We start from the raw sequence: 27,282 nt of genomic DNA on the forward strand, positions 1-27,282 counted from the left end.
CCATGGCCCATGGGTACGTATAATTATCATAAGATGTAAATAATATATAATGTTCATACATCATAACGGCGTTAATTAAATGTTATATATTCGATTCCAAGTTTTAATTCAGAAAATATTTAAGTATATCTATAGAGAATTTAAAATATGAGTAGGAGGTACCTTTTTTAAATATGTTAAAATAGTCAATACCTAGAACTATTATAATAATTTTATTGCAGATAACTACAGGTACTTATTATAATATTGGAATAATAATCCGGGTTCACTGCACCTACATTGTCTGTTGTGTCATGTTCAAAAGTTTATCTTAGTCAAACTCTGAAAATTTCCCGGTAGATCATGTCGTGGTTAGTGAATGATGTGGCCAATCTGAACATGATGAAACTCACACGACACGACAGAGCGTATATGTAGCTAAAATATAATAAAACAATAGATTTTGTTTTACTTAGGTAATATAAAATATATTTCTATTAAAATCTCTCGAATAAATGTCTGCGGATAAAACTGTTCATAACTACAAGCTATATAGACCAGTGACTTATTGAATATTTTATTAAACTTTTTGGTCTTTGACTGCAGCGTAGACAGACTAACTTATTATTATGGACACTGAATAAAAACAATTTAAAACATTCTCTCTTGTTAACATATTATTATTCAAGATATTTTATTATTATTTTACTTTCTCTATTGCTTATTTGCGTTTCACCATTTTTTTTATTATTTTTATATCTATTTAAATTAACATTTAATTAAATTATTACATATTAGGCTTGTATATTTTTACGAGCTATTTGATTTTGATCAATAATAATTATTTGTTAATTGTTATACTAAAATACTATAAAAATCCTAAAAGTAAAATAAATGTTTTAATGTATACAGTGAAAAATAATACAAATAATACAATTTTAAGTAGATTATCTCGTATTTATACAAATAAAAGGGTTTTAACCCCCCCCCCCTCCCTCCCATTTACATTTTTCCCTCTATTAAATGTATTATTTATATACGAAAACTGTAAAAAAAACTTGGTTTAATTTATACTTAACCCCCTCACCCATTTCATAATTCTAGCTTCGCCAATGTTTATACCTATAGACAATAATATAATTCGAACTATAGTAACGTATTCGATATCAATATAATATCATAATATTTTACCTATATATATTTTATAAATTGCTATCGTTTGATCGTGATAACGCGGCGTTGTGAATAGGCAACTAAAGTTATTCCTTTGTCGTCGGTCTGTTTGTCAGTCCAAGTTAATTAAACCCACGGACTGCATAAAAATTAATTTAAAATACATAATTCGGTACCAGGAGTGTACGAGAAAAAAACGTTTTCATGATGCGGCCCGCCAGCGATATATGGGCGTACGGGTCAGTTCCGGGTGTGGAAAAATATATCGTTGATTAGTAGTTGGCTTCAAGTACGTAATCTGAATAGAACGGCATAAAAAACGGAAACCGGTCTCAGGAGTTGGGGAGATCGAGCGTGGCTGTAAAGCGAGGTATGTTCACCGATCACAAAATCCCGATGAGTAGTTTAAGGCGTCAAAATAAGTTCCTTTTAAAAATCTAAATAACGTAATTGTCGTTTTATAAACTGTTTTATAATCCCTTCCTAGTTAAAACAATGATTTTTGCGAATTTTTTTTGACAAATTTGCTACTCGACGGTCCCGTAAACTATCTAGCTTAGTTTTGAAGTTGGCTCAGAAATCCCTCCACCACAAAATTCAAAAAAACTTAAATTTGTAATAAAAACACCAACAACAGGTATATATCGCCACTCGCCTAAGTTTGAAAAAAGTAACATTTTCCAAATTTGTTTTCTATCAACGTATAGATTGTCATTTAATAAATAGTATATTGCAGTTTGAGGCGCCAAAATAAGCTCCTTCCTTTTAAAAATATAAGTAACATAAACGTCGTTTTAAATAATGTTTTCAATTCCTTAATAATTTAAAAACAAATTATTAGATAAATTATTATATTTTGATATCATTCAAAATTTAACAAAAATATGTGACCCACTAATTGAATATTGGTAATTTGTATTTTCTAATAAATGTTTGTAGGTGGTTGGGTCTTCAGAATTATCCTCAGCAACACATATTTATTTGAGGATTGCCGTCACTGTATTAAGTTAGAATCGTGTACCAAATAATTATGATTGGTTATTAGTAGAGTAAGTGCGGATTTTGAAGGCATTTGCCTTTTTTTTCTATTGCTCTAAAACGAAGCTATGTCAGCTACAAATTCGACCTATACTACTTAGAATAAAATGAACTACATTTTATTTTCCTTTTTTGATGTTTTTTTTGTATATTTATGCTTTTTTGGGCATTTTTGGTATGTTTATTTTATAATGTGTTCTAAATAAACGCATTTGAAATGTTAATTCTTATTTGAAAACTTTAAAAAAGTTTTAATTGTCCAATGCAACTTTGATGATATAGATAAACAAAAAACATTTTACAACTATATTACTTAATTTATTTTTTATAAATTATCTTAAATAGAAAAAATTTAATTTACAGATTAATAATTGTGGAAGAAGGAAAACTCGAAGAAGCCGGCTTGTAAATAAATTTATTATTAATACCTTTTTTAAAAAATTAATTTAATGAACTAATAAATAATTTTAATACTTTTTTTCAAGCTTTTTTGGAAGATTTGTCTATTATTGCTTTTTTAGTGCTTTTCTTTAGTTTTTTTATTGCTTTAAAATCCGTACTGAAGTTACTAGTAATAGTCATAATATAATAATAGGCGTGTCTACGGTGGCATCCTAGAGTGCCTGGGCTGCCCCTGCACTTTTTGAAAGACGCCTGTCAACCGAGTATTAAGTCGGATATAGGTTACAAATTGTATTAAAAATAAATAAATTCTTTGATGCATTATTATAATAAATTACTATTTACTTATAAAGATATACGTTCGACAAAACTAGGTAGAACCTATTTTTATTTTGTTAAAAATATCTATACTATAAAAGCAAGTTCAGATTTTGTGTTACGGGTTGGCTCCGAAACGGCTTGACTGATTTGGCTGATTCTTTTTTTGTTATGTTCGTAATTGTCAGGAAAAGGTTCTTATGAAAGAAAATTTTAGGAAAATCTACTAGAAAAGTAGGAAATCTTGATGTAAAAAATACAACAGTAGCGCAATCTGTACAGGAAAGTAATAAACTAAATAATAATATATTTTTGTTTATTGTAAGGTTGCTATTGGTTATGATTGTTGTAGTCTTAGTTGTTAATTTTGAAAAATTTTATTAAAATAAAAAGAGGATATCAAACCTTGAATGGTATTAAGAGGAAAAATTGTCAATAAATAATATAATAGAAATTAATAAATTATAATTTAAATAAATCGGTTAATTTTTTCGATCTTATAAAAAATTGTCAATAGTAAATTGTTAAAATATAAGTGTGGCACACAGGTATCGAGGATTTTTGCGCTTTCGTACGATACCAACTCATTTTGGTGCTAATGTCTTATGGGTAATTTTTATTATTTTCTTTAAAACTTTGTATCATTTTGACGTTTTGCGTTATTCAAATAACAAAAATCTTATTTCATAAATAAAAAAAAAATATTATCTTTCATGCCCGTAATATTTTTGCAGTATTATTTTGTTGATAAAATGTTCGTGTTGCCGTCAAAGAATAGATAATTATCATGTAAAATTTTATAAGATGTTAAATCTGTCCTGTGAGGATATGAAATAGTTTATAATACTTAGGTTTTAGGTACATAAATAAAAGAAAGTGGGCAAGTGGGTGTCGCTCTGCTGTACAGTAGGTTACAAGTGGGTCACTGTAATGGATGGTGTTTAATTTGAATTCAATGATATAATATCATTGTATAAGAAAAACGATTCTGAGCGAAAACGGTCAGTCAGCCTATGATATTAGTGATATTACCAAGTATATTTGATGATATTATGGTGAATAAAGTAATTTAAATATATCCTATTTACATGGAGCCATGTTTTAAATTTTCAATCCTTAGCTATAAAAGTTGAACATTTTATAAATTTTAATATAAACTACAAAATAGTTATGAAATTTCAAATTAGAAACATTTTGTCAAAATTTGAAATTTAAATGCTTACAAAAAAAAATGTGCCTATGTATTTTTAATATTTTTCAACTGCTATTGTAACAATATATCAGGACCCTAGCATTAAATTTTCACGCTTTTCTACCCAACAAATTAAATTGTATTGATATTTATAGAAAAAAAAAACTAAAATAATTGAAAACTGACAATGTCCGTAAACAGCTCAAAATAAGTCAAAATATGGTGTATAGAAAATGCTTATAAAGACATTCAGTCAAAATTACATGTACCTACGATCATTTGTTTTAGAGTTGCACCAAAAATCAAAATCGATTTTCTCGAAAATAGATTTTGCGTAAAAATTCCCGTTTTTCCTTAATTTTACTTTTGTTTTTCACGTCGCTTTTGAAAACTACTGGGAAATTTTTACTTTTTACCAAAGTACCAACTAGATTCACTCTCCTATCAGAAAAGTTACTGTTGAAGAAAATCCAAGCACATTTACTGTCCTAAAAGGTGATAACAGACACAAAAAAAATAAAAATAAAAAAAAACACACATCATTGTAAAATCAATACATTCATCGCTTCGCTCAGAATCTAAAAAAAACACACATTAATGTAAAATCAACACATTCATCGCTTCGCTCAGAATTTAAAACTAATTTGATTTGAATTTTTTTGAATAAATTCAAAATAGCCAATTTGTGAATCTGACTATAAGAACGATTTGGATGATAAAAACATTTATCTAAGTCAAGTAGTTAATTTTTTAGAATGTTTTAAAATATCTTTTTTTTAAATATTATTTTTGGAAATTTGATAACACGGGTATATTTCTTATACTATTTACATATTTACTATTAATCATATAATTTTTTTTTTTTTTTTGATCAGTTCTTTCTGTTACACCAAGTATACCTATAGTATATTGTATATACATTATACGGTATAGGACATAGGTATCTTGTGGTTTTTTTTACGCAAACATAATGTAGACAATAGACAGTAAACACTAGACGTATTATCACGTTTGTATTTTATAATGTTGTAAATCGTAGCCTGTACTCTGTAGGTACCTTAGGCTATATGGCCTATATTAATAAACATAATTTTTATTTTTATACTTTTATTGATATTTTGTATTAAATTATCAATTTATTATGATAGTTAATTCATATTATGGCACGATTATAAAGAACTTCTTACGAGTATTTACTATTTACATTATTCAATAATTGATCCCAATAATGTCGATACAAATTGAACAATAACACCTAAATTATTTAAAATACTCAATGAACTTCGCCAACGACCATACCACGTTGAATACACCAGTTCTCGTCCGATCACTGAAGTTAAGCAACGTCGGGCGTAGTTAGTACTTGGATGGGTGACCGCTTGGGAACACTACGTGCCGTTGGCATTTTTTTTACTTTTTTAAGTAGAAGTTTTTGATAGTAAATAGTGTATAAATTTTTACTGAAAAATGAGTTGGTTAATATTTTTTTAACAATTTTGTATGTACCAAATGCATTCATTCTGTAAAATCATAAAAATATATATTGCTATCTAAGATAACTAAAACACACGCATATAATTTATTAATAACAATCTTACTTTTATATTTTCTACATAAAAATACATTTTGTGGTTCCTTCGCGTGATATATCATATAATATATAACACTAGGCGATGACACGAGAATAACAAATGAAGATAGTGTAAAATTATACGAATTTACGGCATAGATACGCTGCATGTGCGTGTATTCAGCAACTGGCAAAACGTTAAATTAAATCTGTCGAGTGCACTATTTTAGACGTACTAGGTACCTACGTTTTAGGTACCTACAACCTACGTAATATACTCATATCTCAAAAACTGCCAACAATTTAAAATCAACCATTTTACTCAGCTCACGGCCGTCTGCAAACATTTCCAACGCCGTTTAAGTTCTTAACACGAAAACAACCGAATAATTATAATATTATTACACTTCGCTATGTAAAATATTCCCAACCATCATTCAAAAATTGACTACAAAATAATACGTACAATATAACACTACGGTTTTATTCGTAAAAACAAAATATGAATATCGGAATCGCAAAATCGCAAAACTTCACGATAATATAATATTATACACTCCATGTCTCTATAATATATACCTACGTCCTACGACGAATCATGAATGCTGTATGCCCGTGCCCTGTATATCAATACAGTTATTGCAGTTGAGACATTTTGCGACAAAAAGACAATATTATGCACAAAACTCAAAACGGGGATTATCTAGAAACTAGATGACGAATGACGGGGTGAATTGTAATAATTATGGTCGGTTTGGTATTTATAGTGCGGTACTTATATCAGTTATATGCAATGGTATACACTATACTCCAATATTCGTTTCTAAGATTGTCGTGAGTCGTGACCGTGATTTACAAGGGGTAATCGGAAAAAAAATTTCCAAAGCAAATAACTCGCTTAAAATTAAAATATATAATAAACAGCCTATGATATTTCCTAGATATTAATCTTACCTTTAAATTTAATGAGAGGGCAATTCACTCCAATTTTTAAACTAACGTGATCTGCTAAACTTAAGTATTTTTATTTTCATACTTAGTTTAGAACAGTAGAAATTAGAAGTATCATAGAACTATTATAGAAGTCTGTGATGTATCCATCCTAATCACAGATTCATATTATTAAACAAATTCTGTTATCCTAATTCATGAATAGCACACAAAATATCCACCGTCGATCTCGCTACGAGTCAAATTTGAAAAAGAAACTTTTGTCATCAACTGTTAAGGTTTTGTTTCATATATTATCTTATTAATTAATTCGTGCTCAACACTAAAAAATAAAAATATATTATTTGTCATATTTTCTGTCAACGAGTCCCGACGGTAACAACAGCGCCATCTGTCGTCGTTATCTTCGATTTGTGAACGCGTGAAAAACGAGAGCCACCCGCGTTTCCGCTTCTTTTCTCCAGTAGACGACTCTGCTGTGTAAGTTTTTTTCAATATTCGGGATACGTATAATAATATGATTTATGACTTTCAAGCTTACACCGTGTCTTACGTAAATCCGGAGAGTCCGACGATTTCTATTCTGATCATGCTGTTCCGTCGCAATACGATGCGACCGATGCGACGAAATACAAACGGTTTTTGTTTTTTGTCGGATTCACGTAGGACATGGCGTTAGACCTTATACAGTTGTACTCAATCTTATACTGAGTATAAGGAGGAAATTCTATAGCGGCAAACGTTTGATAACGGAGGAATTCGGACTGTCTGTTTTCTAAACGAAGTTGTAAATGTTTGCAAACGCCATAATCCAGCGTTTGTCTCTTTAGTCTTAGTAACCGGAACCGTGGTCCGACTTTGTTTATACTTTCGACGTTATCGTTATCACTACTCATATTGAAATTAAGTATCTTGCAAAAGTATAAAGCCTATTTTTTTTTTTCATTAATATTGAGCCAACTGAGTTGGCCAACAGTCTGCTCCTACCACCAAAATTATAGGTGTACCTACTCGTTACTCGTAAGTCGTATGTATGTATCTATAATAATAATATAAATACTTAATATCTATAATTTTGAATTTCACACAGATGACAGACATAATTGGTAATACCTTTTCTTTTACTCGTTTATTGTTACGTACGACGTACCATGTAGCTAGTAACAATATGTTGGTAATATGGTATACCTACTTACTTACAACTTACAAGTTACAATCAGGGGTGGATTGAGTCACCAGGAATTTGTAGTTGGAACTTTAAACGGTGGGTGGTGGTCTAATTCTTAAAATAACTATTTAAAAATCATATTTTATGTCAAAAATATTATGATGAAATGGAAAAATTTTTCGAAAACATTGGACGGATCAAAAAATTTTTTATTGGCAATAATTTAAAAAACTAATAAAACTCAAAATTTGTATATGTAACTATATAAATAGCTCAAAAAGAGTCACAATATTTCAAAAATATTATGGTGCATAGAAATTGCTAATAATATCGATTTTTTCTAAATCTGGTTTTGTATAAAAATCTCAGTTTTTCCTTAAACTATTGGGAATTTATTACTTTGGATCTCCCAAAATACCAACTAGATTCACTTTCCTACCAGAAAAAATACAGTTTAAGAAAATCGAAATATTTGTACTGTATCAAAAGCTGATGAGACTCAAATAATCAATACATTCGTTCTGCACGGAATCTAAAACAGTGTCTATATATATTTTTTAGATTTTTTGGTTATAGTATAAAGTATGAACTATGTATGGGATACTTTGTTTTACATTTTAAATACTTAGGTATAAAAATTTAACATAATATTATTTTGTAACTATACAAACTAATTTTTATAAAAAAACAAAAACTATGACGTACCTAATAATTTTTAAAAAAAGCATTTACCTTAAAAGTATTTGGGGACAGTAAAAAATCGTATGGCCCCTTGGTACTTTTTTTACGAAAAAAAAAAATGCCAACGGCACGTAGTGTTCCCAAGCGGTCACCCATCCAAGTACTAACTACGCCCGACGTTGCTTAACTTCAGTGATCGGACGAGAACTGGTGTATTCAACGTGGTATGGTCGTTGGCGATGAAACTGTGGTATTTTTTATGATTTAAGTATATTATCGTCTTTATCAGTTATTTTCAAAATCATGTTTATTGATATACGTAATATTACCTAAATCTACAACATTATGAATATACACGATAATTATACATCTACATTATGTTTATACGGACATACGGCTACTAATTAATGTAAATTAATTATTGACGATTTAAGTTAGGTAGTCTGAATGCGTATCTAATTAGTATTCTAATTATTTTCTAACGTGTCGAAAGCATTTTAAAATAAGTTAAAACGTTAAGTTAATTAACTCGTTACTTTTTTTTTTCAAATTAACTTTTAACTTAATGAGTTAACGAAAAAAATACGAGTAACTTTTAACCTAACTTAACTTAATTACTTAAAAATAACTTAACTTAACGAGTTAAAAAAAATTGTTAACTTGCCCAGCCTTGGCATTTAGCCAGTATAATATAAAAATTAATAAATAGATAAATATGCAATATAAACTAATAATTATTTTAAAAAAATATATAAAACGCATTCAAACGGAATTCGCGTGATTTTTCAAAACGTAAATTGTAAGTTGAATGTCATTCGCTAAAAATTATATCTTTGAAAATATTATGAAAACACTGATAGAACAAAACAATATATCAATATAACATGTAACATTTTAAAATTGAAATATTTACGTGAAATCAATTTTTAACAACATCGATTTTTATTTTTGCAATAATTCAAAACGAATAACCATAGATTGGTAGGTCGGTACCTGAAATATTCATTAAATATTTATATTGGCATTTAATGCAATGGTATAGTTTTAAAAATAGTTTGTCTCCTTTGAGTTATTCAATATATATTTTTTTCATTTATGATAATACAATTTTTGTTTGAAAACTTTACTGAAATTCAAAAAAAAGTAAGCTTAAATCCACATAGTTTTTTAATGAGTACCTTGTACATATATAATAATAATAATAATAATTTATTCAACTCAACTCAACTTAGGTAGGATACATAAATATAAATTAATTTAAATGATAATATGAACTTACCTCTCTCTTGAAGCAAGCTTGTGATGAGAGGGAGAGGATTAAGATATTAATTACCTATACAAGTAATAAATTATTAAAACATTTTTAAATTTACGAAAGTGTAAATAGTAGTAAAACGCCAGAGTCATATTAATATATTATTGAATTTAAAGTAATATACATGGCTGTCGTTGTCATCAAATATTAACAACAAAATTAAAGTAGTGTATATAAAAAGAAATCAGGGTGTCGTCACTTGTTTGAAAATTTTACTATAGATAGTCGTCACCACCGGGAGCGCTGTATGTCCTAAAGAGGCCGATAAATGAACAGTTTTGTACACCAAAGCTATAGAAAAATGAAAATATATTATGATTTAAGGAATAAAATTCAAAATTTTTCATTGCTTAATGACTTCTATATTCTAAATTATTTATATGCATGTATTCAAATACTTTCTTTTAATCAAAAACAATTATTAATATTACCTATTAAATATTGTCATTTTTAAATTTCCTATTAAAAAAAATATATGAAAAATGTGAGAGTTAATTCACTAAATTATCATACATAATGATCTCAAAGTGTTACAATCAACAAATAATAATTATTAATTATTAATTGATTTATGGATTTTAAATACAATTCATAATATATTGATATTGAGGTTAATACTAGTATTCATATTACCAATGTGTTAGCAAAGTCCAAAATGCATATATTTTGAATACCTTTTTATAAGCATTTATTACTCAGTTGTACCTATCACCATTGATTTTATAATATATTCATAGTATTTATAGTATATTATAAAATCAATGCTATTACCTATATATTATCATATATCATTAACAGAGATCCTGGGGATAAAGGAAACATATCTATATGCTAAATGGTTGATAGATTTATAATATGGTCATCCTAGATTAGTGCTTATTTTCTTTAGACTTTAAGCGTTTAAGGAAAAAGTTTAAATGCTTAAATTTTAATACTATCATTAATATTTTTCAAAAGTATATTAAAACATTAATCTATACATTTTAATAATAAAAAAAATAGATTATACTGTAAAATATCTAAATATATATAACTAGCGGTACCGGTAAACGATCATGTTTGTAATGTTGCACTTCAATTTAAAAACTTCATATACATTTTTCACAGTTTATTTTCTAACATAATTTGTAGTTATTGAAATATAAACAACATTTTTGACAAAGGTTGGTTGCTCAATACACAGTCAAATATTAACCAAATATATCAAAACGCATTATGTCAAAACAAGAATGATATTCACTTGCAAAAGAAAAAAAATAGCAAGTTGCTAAAAACAAGAAAACACCAAAAAAATTAAACAATTTTTCAAAATTAGTTTGAAGCTTATAAGATAACTATTATTGAATAATATTATAATATAAATAATATACCCAATCATATAATAAAATATGCAAAATATTTTAAACATGTTTTTAGAGTTTTTTATGAGCACTAGAAAATAATACTCCACTCAACCAGACTACTATTAAAATTAGAAGCAGAATCATAATTGTTTTAATTTAATTTAAAGATTTCAATTAGGTTGCAAGAAGAATATCCCAAGAAGTGACTAAATTATACAGCATAATATTTCATAATTGATGTCTACTTGATCAAAAATATTTAAAACAACAATGCAAATGTAAATTATAATTACAGGCTCCAATTATATATTAGATGCTAACTCCCAAAAAAATAACATTTTAGTTCATAGTTTTAAGGCATTTTGCATTTAACAGTATGAAAAAATAGGCCTTCATAGGACAGGAAGCACGCTCTGGTGTCTATAGAACTGTGGTAATATTTTCAATCAAGAGTGTATACGTATAGGGGTCCAGAGCATAGAGTAATAATACAAGCAATATTACTCTATGGTCCAGAGTGACGACACCTTATCAATACACCTTGATAGAAATCAATGATTATAGATTATTGTAGAAGATTATGATGATTAGTACGATAAGACTAAATTCAATAAATATAATAGTATATTATCCCCAGCACTAGACTATACTTGAATGCAAAGTGCCAATGACGTCGTAAAAGTAAACGAGTATATGATAAGAGAACCCTTTGTTAAATAATAATAATTTACAGTTTAGTTTTCCTACCAATGCTTATAGTAAAATAAATTACTTAAATTACGTGAAAAACGCGCGACAAGCGCGAAAATGATGTGACCTCGATTCGTATAAGAATTTTGCAAAAAATATAACTTGATCATTTATTTTTACATTTAAGATAATTTTCTAAAAATGATTTGTAGGTGTAAACCCAGATTTTGAAAATTTCAAAAAAATCTTCATTGGGCCACTGAGTAGTGAGTTCTTCATCCATTTCAGAAACACTCTGTATGACTGTATATATAATATAGTATATACTATATTCATATCTTCTCTACATCGTGGTACACATTACACACAAATCACAATGGAATGAGTTTGGTATCAACATATTTGTTTTAGTGTGAACTTTAAATGAGTAACCTACGTAAAAGTTACCTAACCCTTCTTATAGCCAATAAATTAATTTTTACCCTTTTAGATTCTGAGCGAAGCGATGAATGTATTGATTCTACAATGATGTGTGTTTTTTTTTTTATTTTTTTTTTATTTTTGTGTCTGTCATCACCTTTTAGGACAGTTAAAGTGCTTGGATTTTCTTCAATAGTAACTTTTCTGATAGGAAAGTGAATCTAGTTGGTACTTTGGGGGGTCAAAAGTAAAAATTTCCCAGTAGTTTTCACAAGCGACGTGAAAAACAAAAGAAAAATTAAGGAAAAACGGGAATTTTTACGCAAAATCTGTTTTCGAGAAAATCGATTTTGGTTTTTGGTGTAACTCTAAAACCAATGACCGTAGGGACATGAAATTTTGACCGAATGTTTATATTAGCATTTTCTATACACCATAAAATGTACAAAATATTTTGACTCTTTTTGAGCTGTTTACGGTCATTGTCAGTTTTCAATTTTTTTAGTTTTTTTTTCTATAAATATCAATACAATTTTATCTGTTGATTAAAAAAGCTTGAAAATTGAATAGAAGGTTCCTAGGTTATTGTTTCAAAGGCAGATGAAAAAAATTAAAAATCCTTAGTCACAGTTTTTAATTATAAGCATTTAAAGTTCAAATTTTTACAAAATACGGAAAAATCACGAAAAATAGCAAATTATTTTGAGTTGAGAATTCATAAAAATTTTTCTTTTTAAATCTAAGATTTGAAAATGTAATATAAGATTACTCATAAGTTTGTCTACCTTTATCAAAAAAAAAATGTCTAGAAGAAACTTAAATTAAATTTTTATGAGCGTCTGAAATTTAAATTTTTACAACATTTGATATTTACTCGATTTCTCATGTAACAATTTTCTTATTTTATTGTAATTAAAAAACGAATGACTGTAGATACTTAATTTCACGAAATGTTCATATTAGCATTTTCTATACACCATAAAATGTTGAAAATATTTTGACTTTTTTTGAGCTGTTTACGAACATTGTCAGTTTTCAATTTTTTTAGTTTTTTTTTCTATAAATATCAATAAATTTTTATTTGTTGGGTAAAAAAGCGTGAAATTTTAATATAAGGCTCCTGATATATCGTTCTAATAGCAGTTGAAAAATATTAAAAATACATAGGCACAATTTTTTTTTATAAGCATTTAAAGTTCAAATTTTGACAACATTTATCAAATTTATAATTTATTAATTATTTTGTGGTTAAAAATGTATAAAATGTTAAACTTTTATGGCTAAAGATTGAAAATTTAAAACAAGGCTCCGAGTAAATAGGTTATATATAAATTACTTTATTCACAATAATATCATCAAATATACTTGGTAAAATCATAGGCTGACTGACCGTTTTCGCTCAGAATCGTTTTTCTTATACAATGGTATTATATCATTGAATTCAAATTTAACACCATCCATTACAGTGACCCACTTGTAACCTACTGTACAGCAGAGCGACATCCACTTATCCACCTTTTTAGGTTGTTGTAACTTCCTTGTTGCCTTGAGAAATGTCCAATCTCCTTGATTTGTAAATACTTATTTTAATCCTTAATAGTTAATAGACAATAGTTTTAATATAGGTACTGCAGGTATACTACATTACTACCGAATAGGTACCTATACTGTGTACGAGTACCTATATTTTCATAAGAATGAAAGCAGACATGTGGATAACGCTCGCTGCTGTACATTAGTGTCTATAGAGAAGTCACCGTAATGGATACTATGTTAAATTTGAATTCAAAAGGTTTAAAATCATTGTATAATAAAAATGATTCTGAGCGAGGAGTGAGGACGGTTTGTCTGCAGCGGTCAGCCTATTATATAATCAATATAATATTATTTAATAGGTATGTAATAGTGTTATAATTATGTAATATGGGTGGCCGGGCGGGAATTTATTTTAGGAACTAATTACCTATTAAAATCGGTCAGGTCAGCGAATCAAGATGACGTGCTGAAGCACTCACCGCCGTACACGTAGGTAGTATAGGTACTAGCATAGATTATAAATAGGTACTAACAACTACTAGGTAATAGTTATATAAGCAATCTATAGTATTTATAATCAATGTTACTATGTAAGACGATTGTACGCGAGAAGCGACGATCGTAGTACACTAGTACGGGCTAAGTACTTATTTTTGATTTATTTTATGTTTGTTTTCCAACCTAAGACTTGTCACTTGTGTTTGAATATCAATTTAGTAGTTAAGTCTTTTAATTCTTAACTTTTAAAAGGAACAGTACCGGCCACCGAGATGTACGTATACTATGTGTCAATGAGGTTTTATTAAACTTAATGGCGCTACGGTATCTACGATCTACCTATATTGGCTATATTATATTGTAATCTTTAAGTCATTACAACTTAGAAGGGACAAATGCAAATATCAATATATCATCGTAATAAAAATTGGACCCGGGGAAACGGAAAATTCGGCCCAAATTTATTCAAGTAGTCTAAATTTTCACCAGGCCCTGGGATCGCATACCCGCTACCTTAGCCAGTCCGGCGTTCGCCTCTGATGTCACTAGTCACTCAATATAAATTTACACACACTACAGGAACCCACACCCACCTCATGTGACGGCCAACTCAATAATTAATATTAATTATTTATACAAATATTAAGTGACAAATTTGATGTTTAAATAAAATGAAATACTACAAGTTTATCGCCAACGACCATACCACGTTGAATACACCAGTTCTCGTCCGATCACTGAAGTTAAGCAACGTCGGGCGTAGTTAGTACTTGGATGGGTGACCGCTTGGGAACACTACGTGCCGTTGGCATTTTTTTTTACTTTTTCAAGTGTTAATAGCTAAAAAATGAGTATAGTATTTTGATGCCAGGATAGATACGTTTTTTTAATAGCAATATGAATGAGATTATAATCAATTTGGAGTAATTGACAATAAAATTAATTCAGTATTTTAAACACAATTGCATCTATACGAAACAATCTATTGGATTAGAACGCAATAATATTTTATAAAATAGTCTTTGGTAATTTTAAATTAATAATTTATAATAAATAATTATATACAAAAATAAATTACAAATGGGTCAAAAATAACAAAAAAAGAAAATATTACAAATAAATTAATTGAGAAGATTCAATAGATAGGTAAATTATGTATACAATATTTTTACAAGCAATGTAATGTATACATGTATTAAAATTTATAATCTTATGATCTGTCCGATAAGAAAAAACTTTACATGTCGAAGCGATCGAAAATAATTATTACTGTAAAAATACAAACTAGGTTACGTCTACCAAACACAGCGCGAATAGATTTTCACAAAAATTATAATATTATTATTGTAGCCTATTCGTATCACAGAAACAAACCATAAAACTAAAATAAATCGATTTTACGATGACAAACATAAAAGTTTTAAATATAATATAAGGGAGTGGTTTACGAAAACATGTTTTGATAAAAATCAGTTTTTGTGCAATGAATTACATATTAAAATAGACGAGCAAAAGTCTGGAGAGAAATATAAAGTTAGAAATTATTTTCATAATGATATCATTTAATAGGTACATAATAATATAATATTTTATATTAATAAAATAAAATCAACATAATATTGTAGGCCGACAAACGACGATTTCAGTATTATAATAGAGGTGTACCTACGTCATGTAGTGAATAGGAAACCCGTTTTGACCGCCGTAAATAATATGATAAGTACGTATCGTTGCCTCCCGGTGATGATATCACTCGTCGCGCTATAAAATATCCTCCCAAATAAAGAACCTTTCGTCCGAGCACGACCCAAGTGGCCCATATCGTCGAAAAGCTAAATTTTACGAATACATCTTTGAGAACTTATAAAATGTATAGACAAGTTAGTTACCTATACATAACATGACGTATGTAAAACAGTAAAATATCATATTATTAAACAAGCCGGGCGGTACGCTCATTTCCGTTACACCTTCCGTACACGGTTACTTCGAGCTCACCCGTCGGGGATTCTATGTACTGTTTTTGAGGGGGAGGGGCGACGGTGCTGGTTAGGACCCAGTCGTTTATTTTTTTGGTGTGCCGTTCACTGGTTTAACAGCGTGTTGGTTACCTCCGAGATGGACAACAGAGGACTGCAGTCCTGTGATTTAACCGTGACTGAGACGGACTCGGGTACTGCGCCGGCGCCGGCATTACAGCGGTTTGGTGGTGAGCAGTGTGATTGTACAGATGATAGTAGTTGTTGTGGTGGTACGGATCGTGATGATAGGCATCGACCATGCTGCTGCTGCTGCTGCTGCTGTTGCTGTTGCTGCTGCTGCTGCTGCTGCTGTTGTTGTTGTTGTTGTTGCTGCTGCTGCTGCTGTTGGTGGTGGATGTGGTGTTGTTGTTGGTGGTGTTGTTGTTGTTGCTGCTGCTGCTGAAAGAAATAAAAATCGACGTGGTCATTGTCACTATTAATGTTACGCACGTGTCTTTGATCATCTTTCTATGGTCTAAACTAAATAATATGCGAAACATTATGTTACGTGCTTTATATCCATTTATTTCTATAATTGCTACGTGAACTTAGCTTTTTAGATAGTTTTTACACGGTTAATTATTCTGAACTTGCGAAGTACATTTTTATTTGTTTAAGGCATACCGCTTTTTTGTTTAAACAATCGTCAAACTAATAATATTACCCAAGTTTGAGTATCAAAATTATAATCATAATTAATAGTACATAATTGAATTGAATGTACATCATTTTTACGTATAGGTACCTATTTAAAACTAATATTACTCTGAAGTCTGAAAAAGCCTTTGAATGAATTAACTTAAAACGTTTTATTATTGTTCATTTTTATTATCTAAGTACTTTAAGTGTTCTGTGAACTATTATTACTTATAACATTTACCAATTACGATTTACTTATTATAGAAATTAAAAATGTAATTGTATACTGTGGTCAATGATCGTATAATTGCGGTAAAGCATGATTTATGCGCAGCGCGATCGGATTAGAAAACTAAAAAAACAATTTCAAGAAAAAATACCTATTATTATTTAAAAACTTAAAACACATGTTAGCGAAAACTCGCTTCGAGTTTTCATGTTTAGAATATTAATAGAAAATTATTTGATTTTTGGATTCGATCGCATTGCGCACGATTGTGCTCAAAAATAAAAACACTCACTGGTGGTGGTGATAAGCATAGAAGTGGTGCGGTGGAGGTGGTGGTGGTGGTGGGTGCGCGTGCGGGGGTGTCCATACCTCAGGGCCCCCGGTCATATGATGCTGCTGATGATGGTGGTGATGATACTGGTTTTGGTGATGGTAGTGATGGTGGTTAGCGTACGCGGCTGCCGCTGCTGCAGCCGCCGCAGCCGCCACTGTTGGACTAGGCGGTGTGTCTGGCATGTCCGCTTGTTGATGAGACTTGCAAAGCTGGTCGGACGGACTTCCGGTTGGTGGCTGTTGCGGCGCGGGTGGTGACATTTTCTTCCGCTGCGCGTACGGCGACGGTGGATGGCCGTTGATCTGCGGTGACGTCCTCGGATCACCGCCACCGTCGCCACCGGCACTACCACTACCTACATTCCCAGTAACGCTGGCACCACCACCAGCACCACCGTTAGCACAACCAGCACCACCTCCTCCCGTTCCACTGCCACTGCCGTTAACACCGCCGCCAACGCCGCCGCCGCCGCCTCCGTTATTATTATTAACACCGTTGCCGCCGCCGCCCGGCGATTGGTTGGGCGGCGACGACGACGAAGAGTCCCCAACACACGTGCCCCACATGAGTACCGTTTGCCTGGGGACGTCCGAATCAGACGATTGCATTCCGTATTCGGATTTCGAGTCTTCGATTTTCAGACCATTCGGCACCGGTGGCGAGGAGCTCTTCGTGCGGAACTGAACGTCGCACAATGGCACCAGGTACGGTAGACCGGCGGCGGCGGCCGTGGAGGTGTCCATATGACATTTTCCTATGTTGTCTTCGCCGCTCTGTTGTTGCTGCTGATGTTGTTGCTGCTGATGTTGTTGCTGCTGGTGGTGGTGATGGTGGTGGTGTAGGTGCTGCTGCTGTTGTTGCTGGTGATCCATCGACACCACTGGTGGCGATCCGTATAGCTTGTCACTGCATTCTCTGCCACCAACAGTCGCCGTCGCCACCGTGGTCAGCTGATCGTATGTGGGAAGACCACACTGCACGGGTCCCCTGGGACTTATGTCCAAAAACCCGTTTCCCATGTATGGTGTAGTGGCCGGTGTGTGGTATTCGGTGTAATAGTTGCCCAAAGGCCTGCAAAATCAAATAACGTATGGCGTACAATAATGAGGAATAAAAATGTCTGGGAAGATTCACTAAGAATGTTCAACCTCTTTTATCCTTTGATAATGAATTTATTCGAATTCCGATTATTATTTGTTTTAAGTATAGATACTAATATATTTTTAAAAACTTGTAGATTTTTGTATATAATTTAATGCTCGGCATGTGGCGATACAAACTAATTTTTTTCTAATGAAAAACTCCTATTGCTATAGTTGCTTTTGTTAATAGTTATTAATTTATTAGTAAATTAATTTTAGTGTAAGTATCTAAATTAAATTTAGAATGAGTAGTTTTTGAGTTTATTTAAGTTTGTGTATTAAGAGTGATAGCCCTTACTAATAGTTTTACATAGAATATAATATATATGTATTAATATGTAATCTAGTACTAGACATGGGCATTTTTTACAAATTACAAAATGTTGATAAATTATTATTAATTATCTACTATAATTTTTTCAAAGCTATTATCATCGATATATCCTTATAGTACACAAAGTTAAATAGCTCAGTAGAAACTATTTATTCAAATTTTGATTTAGATTCGTCAATATTTTAAATAAAAATCATCTGATAAACAGTAAAAATGGTTTTATTTTTTTGAAAAGAAGCTTATTGTATCATATGATAATCTTAAATTATATAAGAATCTAAGTATTCAAAAGAATTGTGTTTAGCCTTTAAGTGTTTTAAAAAATTAAAAATCAGAATTTGAATAAAATTATTATAGGATAAAGAGGGAGAGGGGTGTGCATGCTTAGTGAATTATCATATAGATAATATTCTTACTATACAGGAATAGGTATATCTCGACGATATAACTATAGTTAGATTAATAACGTTATAGAGTAGAATAGTAGATATACTATGAATGAATAGACAAATTTATTAATTTATACACAACGTATAATATAAAAACATTTGATTTTTTTTATAAACTCAATTATTTCTAAACATTATATCTTACCTATACTGGAACAGGTTGTCTGTGGCCGTCAGGTATGGTATTCGAGTATCGTAGAGGGTCTGATGGAAATTTGACTGATGGTATCCACCGTTATCAGCGACTACTGCCCCGTTGTACGGTCCGGCCGAGTACAGCGCCGCCGTGTTTAGGTTCGTGTAAAGGACGTCGGCGGTCGGCGGCGGTACGGAAGGCAACGAAGGCGCCTGGACGGCCGCCGGATATTCGACGGCCACGGTTGCCGCCACCGTTGGTGCAGGTGTCGCGGTGCTCGCCGATAATTTCCGCTTCGTCCGGCATGTCGACAAAAAGTCCCGTAGGTGCGTTTTGTACCGGCGCCTAGGCTGCGACGGTTGCGTTTGACCAGCCGACCCGGTTGTACCGGAACCGGCGGTGGCCGCCGCTGTGGTGGACGTCGTCAACGAGCCGGACAGTTGTTCCGAGTCGCTGAAGTAGCTGTTCGTCAGTCCCGCGTCCAAGTAACTCACCTTAAAGTCCATGGTCCGCTTGCCCAACAGATCGCGGCCTTCTTCTTCCCTGTATACGGGGCATGCAAGAAAACGATGCTGTATTGCCTATATTATAATATATTGTTGGTCCGCAGTTGAATATACGCGAGGCGTATATAGCATGGGCGCATGTCGTTTACACTCAACTGTTAATATATATACCAGTACCTATACTCTGTCCAGCGAGAGAACATGCCACGGACCAATCTGTTCTTCTGCGCATCTCCACATGACACGCTGCCATAGAGTAATCGGTTTCGATGGTAGGGTGACGCGGGGGGATATGCAGAATCGGCGGGTTCTCTTGCTGGTCAGAGGATATATATATATACATCCTTATTAGTTCAGATAGATACTTACATTAAAGGCCTGTGCGTGCCTATCACAAAGTCAGGTTTTGAGTTTTTGTAAACCAGTCTGGAACTAGTCTGTAGCCATTGCCACGTGCCTGGTTTGGTCTGCACCCTATATGCAATCATTCCTGATGCTCCAGTCTTCAACACTGAAAAAACGATAAACATATTAACTATACTATAGGTCCATAACATAATGGTGAGATTCTGTGATAGACTAAAATATATCGTTATAATTAAATATTTATTATGAATTTGAATATTTATTTTTTAACTTTGGACAAGATAATCTAATATGTTATTTTTAACAGTGTAATTTAAATTTGTCATATATTATACTTTTGTAACTTTTTGTAACCTAACCTAACCTAACCTACATGTACCGAAAAATAATCATTTTTTAGTAAGCTACTACAATTATTTTATCATATATTTTTAAAGCACTTATAATTTCTGAAAAAAAGAATATTATATTATTGTTGTTGGTATTTTACATTTTATATTTAATGTTGAATACTTGGATGTGTTTAATATTAACCAATACATATTACCTACAATCAACATTATTGCATTCAAAGTTTAGTTAAGAGGAAAGAAACGGCAAGCGATACACTCCGCTTAGATGTAATGTGGTTTCTACAATAAATTATAAGTAAAATCAATACAATGGGCCAGAAAAACATATTAACACTTTGTTAATAACGTATTTAAACATAGTACCATGTTAGCTAATAGTAATAATAGTAAAAATAATGACGAATTGACGAATGCTATATTGCTACGTATACTATATATCAATATATAGTCACAAGCTCACAAAATATATTTTGTTACAACCCACCTGGACTGAGATTGACTTTTTATTACGAGAAAACCTATAATAATTATAAGTTTAGATTATGGGCGACCAAGTGAAACACAAGTATTAGGTATCTAACTCTGTATCTGAGGTATCTAGACATTTGGTATATACTACCAATTACATATTTACTATTAACGTAAATTATATTATATAAAGTATTGATGTGTTTAAATTTATAATACGAAGCATCCAGTATAAAAACACTTACGTTCTTGATGGGCACTGGCGACGTACGCTAAATCATCATAATGGACTAAGTCGTATCCTCCCATATTAGCGAGTTCGGAATCACAATAACCTAATAATAACTTGCCTCTGAAAAAAATTGTATGTTCAGTTGCATGTTATAATATCATTATAATAAAACTGTGGCACAGCGAAATTCTATTATCTCACAATGCATTAGCTAGCGTTTTTGAACTTCTAACAATTATAGGGCAGTTATTGCCGTTATTGGTTGCAGGATTATGCTACACTATTTGCTTTTAAAATTAAAATACATGGGGAGATTCAGCTTAGAATCTAAAATGTACCTTTTTATGATTGACCTATATTGTCAAACAAAATATTAAAAAGCTTACGAAGTGATAACAATTAGATATAATAAAAAATATCTTTGGTTCTTATTTTTTATGGCTTTGAATTATGTAAATAAATATTTTCAAAACTTTTGTGAATGTTAACAGATTAAAACAATTTCTCTGTTGTATAGGTAATATAATATTTAAATAATATTACACGCGCTTTATATACTAAATAACTTTTTTAATTATGTAAATCATTTGAGGAGGGTAAATTTAAATTTTAAAAATATGCATACATCAGATTTGGCTTTGAAAATGAATTGAAAAATGTATTATATAACATATCCGAATAGATATATCTGCATGACTGCATATTATAATAACAAACACACACAATAAAATAATGAGGTATAATATAATTATAATTTTAAAGTATATAAATGAATTATATGTCAAAATTAAAATAGAAAATTAATGTAGATAACACAAACCTTTGGTCCATAGACACTAGGCTGAGATCTAGTTTATGTTTACTCTTAAACATGACTTCCTTGTGCGGTATTTCAAGTAAAGACGGTGGGCCGAACGGCGTGCAAAGCGCGAAAAGGCCCAATGGTGGTGGTTCGTCTGACTTGCGGTTTTGGCCATGAATTACTTTGATCCGTCCGCGGACGTCTAGTCTCTATCCATAAAAAAAATTAAAAAATAGTTACATTTATTGTTATCGTATTATTATTGCACAAATGAGGAAGACACGACAAAATGGGACTGCGTACATAATTACAGTAATTGTGTTAATATGTTATATTATATAATATTATATGTTATTCATTATTATTATTATTGTCGTTTTTGTAATTTTATTTTACCAAAAAACCGGAAGTGTTGTCCAACAGACACCGGAAACGGATGGTGAAACTACGTTGCAACAGACGGCAGTTATCCGGGTGCAAGGCCTCGTGCAATGTGATGGACGGAGACGGCGACCCCGGTTCCGTGGGTATGGCCGAATTCCACATGAGCTGTCTCTGCAACTCTTCTCGGTCCTCGGAATGCACTAGTTCGTAGACTGACTGGTGAACGATGTCGGACTGTGAATTCAAACCAGACGATAGCGTTATGACAAGAACATAGGTAATTTATAATAAACGATGACGACAACAACATGGAGATCTTGAGAAAGAACGTCGACGTTTAAACTATCACTTTTAAATCGAATTCTAAATGTCATATTTCAATACACGACATAAATAACGTATTTGAAGTAATTTTGAATAAAACCATTGAACAAAAGTAAAAACATGCCATACACTATATTTTTGTAGTTTTGTACTTATGTCGTTTTTTTAGTAGAAACTATAGAAAAAATACTTTGAATACACAATTATTCTTTTGTAATTCATATATAGACAATTCCATATTGCTCATTAATCATTATAGTAGAGAGTGGTACGGAGTTGGTTGTTTAATCATATTGTGGTTGAAGTATCAAAAATTGTCAATTGTTATAATACATATTTTTAGGGAATCTGATATTTATTTACTGTGCAACACGTTCCCGAACCTTTTTTTTAAATCTAACACACAATTATTATACCTATGCGGTTGGTAGAATAAGTTTTTAATACGGTCGTCATGCATATTCATATTAATTCATCGTAAAATGTTGGCTCACTTAATTGATAAAATAAAATAAAAATGATATTTTGTACCTCTATGTGTCTACCATCTATATTATCAAAAAGTAGAAAGTATTACAATTGGAACTGTGAGTAATAATAATTACCGGGTTAATATTAAAATACGCACACAGTTTCAGGAAATACGGTTCACTAACCACACCATGTTCTCTAATTTCCCTTTGGTTACTCCCACCTCTTACCTGATATCGAGGATAAAAAAGATATAAATCAGTGAATAATTTGCAAAATTAGGCTTAACATTATTAAAAATTCAATGACAATTTATGAAAAAGTATTGACAAGTGTTCAAAATGTTTTTACTTTTTATAATAATTGTAAGTTACTTACAATTTGAATATTTTTTAACTTGTAGAAAAGTGGATCAACAGTGTTTGAAAATGCGATAAAATGTCTATATTTTCGTTAACTAGTTTATAACACGAACATTGATATTATTCAAACACGTTTCATTTAATCCATGTTAGCTTTAAAATAAATATCCTTAGTAGGTATAATAGTTCAGTTATATAGAAATGTAAATACTAATATATGATTAATAAACTACAACTTCTTTAACTTTTGTTTACAAAATGTTTATATTTTTTTTAGGAGAAATTATATTTAATAATAACTCTAATTATTTAAAACTAAATTATCATGCCAAAAAAAAATATTAGGTGTAGAATATTGTATACGCTTGACTAGAATAACCAGCATAAACCGAGTAATTATCGTGTTGGACTTTGGTGTATTTAATTTTATAACCATATTATGGCTTATTTAATTTTTTGAATTACTAGTCCTTAAATTATTATTTTTATTAAATAAAATAAATCCTGTTCTGAAGGGTTCTAGTGGCATTTTCATAATTATTGTTGTTAAATATTATAATACTACTATGATGTGTACCTATTTTATAAAGTTATCATATTTTCTTATTGTGTTGACACTATAGGTACATTGTAAGTTTGTCTAACAATAAAAATTATTGGCAGTTAAAGAATAAACCAAGTGGAGCCTAAGATATTAGAATCGTTTTTATTCTTTGAGAAGGTCGTTTAAAAAAAAAGATAAATACTTTGATTACTTTTATTTATTTTGAGGGTCATAAAACTGGTAGCACGCTAATTTTTGATATAGGTAACTGATCGTGTTATATAAAATTAAGTCCTAAAATTAGTTCTATAAAATAAATGCTATCTAAATAAATTATACAAATATGTCCATTGCCTATATACAAGGTGTAACGACTGTTATACCTTTAAAGATTTTGTAGGGGGTTCATGCCTGAGTAAACTCTATTACTTGGTATAACAGTCGCTAAATATTGGAAATAAAGGGAAAAGAAAAATATTTAACAACTTCTGGTGGGTAGGTAAAACTATGTCTTGTTAAACCTGAAAAATATGTCTTGGGTGCCACTGTTCACAAAATATGAATGTTCGCTTTATCGCGTATGTTATTAATTTATTATAGCTTTATTCAAATTGTCTTATCAATGTGGTCTTGTGGTTTGGTTGTTAAGCGTCTAGACTCTAGGACATGAGATAATGGACAATCGCTTATCGTAGTATATCACTTATTATAACTTAAACGATTTGTTTTTACTAATTAAACCTTTGAAAAGGACAAAACCCGACGTTTTCGTATGTTAATAATCCTTACCATTCCTAACCAGACATTCTTACTTCAATCGCCTGCGATATATATTTTTGATATCAATATAGACATTATTCTACATAACAACGAACTAATTTAAATATTCTACAATCGGTCAATGTTATCTCTAGTTTGGGCCGATCGACAGTGATTATTTGGAAGTTTGGTCCGTTGGCTGTCGTGCCAATGATAGGTAGGTGGCCTATTTATTATTATTTTAAAATTATTTCGTGAAGTTAAAAATATTTAATATATTATTATTTTATGTTTCTGTAAATGTTTGAAAAATATATAACCAAAGTTCGTAACATAATATTATGTATGATTGTGTCCACATCAGAGGGGAATGCAATTAAAGACAATATACATTATAAATGATTGTGTACGTTAATAATTTGTTTCTATAACGATGTTTATTATTGTTGTTAGATAATAATATTATTTTCTAATATTGATGTCCAATATTTTTTACTTTTATTAATGATCACTATTAGATTTAAAAAGACTTATAGTTTTAAAATACGAATCGACATAAATACATTTAGCTTATAATATATACTTCATTGCATACACCTGAGAGTCTCTCGTTTTATGAAAGTTATGCTTTAATAATATTGCTTTGTATACAAATGTTGTCTACATATGTGCTATAAAATGTTCAATTAATATGTCAGTTAAAAATTAGTACCATAATAAAATATAATTAAAATAACAATAACAATGAAAGTGTCTTTTATACACATAGCCACATAGGTATATATTGATGTAATATATGGTATGATATATGCGTATATAAGTGTATATAGGTAGGAATAGGTAATTTTTTTTGTTAGAATACATCTGCATGACCCATTATACTGTACCCACGTGTATATACAGACGCAGCTGTTGAAATGTTACTATAATATTATGTAGGTACCTACTTTCAATTTCCATTACACATGTTTATACCAGCATTTTTAATAAATCTAATGATTATCGGCTATTTTCCCGATAATGGCTTGAATTATGAGTTGATTAAAATCAAATGGGTAATAAACTTAACACAGTTATATTAATATATGAAACATGGGTACGTTTTTCAAAATTAACAGAGTTATACAATTAATATATATCATACGTCATATACATAAATATATTTAAAAATTCCAATGAATGTAAGTTACCTGGTGGAAGCCAAGATAATTTTCTATGGTATGTGTCGCAAAGAAAACCTCCCCGTCACAGGTGAGCATCACCAAAAAGCCGTTTAATGCCTGTATGAGATAATAATTAGAGTTTATATTAGAATCATTTTGTATCACCAAGATTAAATTTTGCATTTAATTATTCACTTGTAGGAACATGTCTCCGTCCAAGTACAAATGATGTGGCTCCGGGCACGTCCTGGAACGCTGGTACTGGGAGCTGGTAACATTGGCTTGTTCTTCTTTGGACTTGTGCATAGTAACTGTAAAAAAAAATAAACATTATAATGCTATTAATCACACCATGAGTAGTAGAAATTATGTCAGTCATCCGTATAACGACTACCTATTATATTAGTAAGTACACCCTCGTGTGATGATTCAATTTGAAACTGATATTTATCTATACTCCAACGCTTATACATGCACGCGCGGTATCATTAGCTATAGAATATGTCGTTGCTATAACATTTTATTCGAAATTTAAATAAGTCCTGAAGCAGCATAAATACAACATTTTTATTTCGTTCACTATTATACTGTATACATACACATAAAGATTAGACTACGTGCAGGTTAAGCTGGTTCGATCTTCAATGTAACACCATATAACTTCATATCGTAACTTTATATCACGAATTAAACAAAATGTTAATTGAAACCATTATAAAATGTTATTTGGCGAATTGCCCAATACATATTTATCGAGATTTATTTTGTATAAATAATACGAACGTATAGAATACAAATTTAAAACCGGTATTCACAACATAAACATTTTAATCAGATTTTTCTATGATTTCCTTGCTATTTAACCCTAATAAAATCGAAACGAGTGTAGATCTACTCTTTGTCATGTGTTTTAAGTAAACTGCTATAGTAATCTAGTCGATAATTTGCATACCAATGTCAAAATTATCCAGATTACTCGAGGCATGACGT

General features: G+C 30.7%; 1 protein-coding gene and 3 non-coding genes across 15 annotated transcripts in view; 2 read left to right on the forward strand and 2 right to left on the reverse strand.

Annotated features, from left to right (window-relative positions):
* Positions 1 to 5,387: 5,387 nt before the first annotated feature.
* Positions 5,388 to 5,506, forward strand: LOC132942242 (5S ribosomal RNA). Its single transcript, XR_009664258.1, has one exon. It is a non-coding gene; the product is annotated as a 5S ribosomal RNA (ribosomal RNA).
* Positions 5,507 to 8,591: 3,085 nt separating this feature from the next.
* On the reverse strand, positions 8,592 to 8,710 carry LOC132942248 (5S ribosomal RNA). The gene has a single exon (XR_009664264.1). It is a non-coding gene; the product is annotated as a 5S ribosomal RNA (ribosomal RNA).
* Positions 8,711 to 14,966: 6,256 nt separating this feature from the next.
* LOC132942249 (5S ribosomal RNA) lies at positions 14,967 to 15,085 on the forward strand. The gene has a single exon (XR_009664265.1). It is a non-coding gene; the product is annotated as a 5S ribosomal RNA (ribosomal RNA).
* A 141-nt stretch (positions 15,086 to 15,226) lies between these two features.
* The window catches only part of LOC132941107 (aryl hydrocarbon receptor protein 1), a 56,956-nt gene continuing 44,900 nt past the window's right edge, over positions 15,227 to 27,282 (reverse strand). For 7 of the 12 annotated variants that reach the window (XM_061009000.1, XM_061009001.1, XM_061008997.1 and 4 more), the window contains exons 4-12: positions 26,488 to 26,603; positions 26,320 to 26,409; positions 22,682 to 22,903; positions 22,304 to 22,494; positions 21,497 to 21,603; positions 20,434 to 20,575; positions 19,568 to 20,101; positions 17,456 to 18,568; positions 15,227 to 16,694 (exon numbers count right to left, since the gene is read on the reverse strand). In XM_061009000.1, the coding sequence (XP_060864983.1) occupies positions 16,382 to 16,694; positions 17,456 to 18,568; positions 19,568 to 20,101; positions 20,434 to 20,575; positions 21,497 to 21,603; positions 22,304 to 22,494; positions 22,682 to 22,903; positions 26,320 to 26,409; positions 26,488 to 26,603 (2,828 nt within the window). In that variant the 3' untranslated portion in view covers positions 15,227 to 16,381. The remainder of the gene's footprint in view (positions 16,695 to 17,455; positions 18,569 to 19,567; positions 20,102 to 20,433; positions 20,576 to 21,496; positions 21,604 to 22,303; positions 22,495 to 22,681; positions 22,904 to 26,319; positions 26,410 to 26,487; positions 26,604 to 27,282) is intronic. The other 5 variants (XM_061009009.1, XM_061009008.1, XM_061009007.1 and 2 more) reach the window with 5 other exon arrangements.

Source organism: Metopolophium dirhodum, chromosome 3, assembly GCF_019925205.1.
Source record: "Metopolophium dirhodum isolate CAU chromosome 3, ASM1992520v1, whole genome shotgun sequence".
NCBI lineage: Eukaryota > Metazoa > Arthropoda > Insecta > Hemiptera > Aphididae > Metopolophium > Metopolophium dirhodum.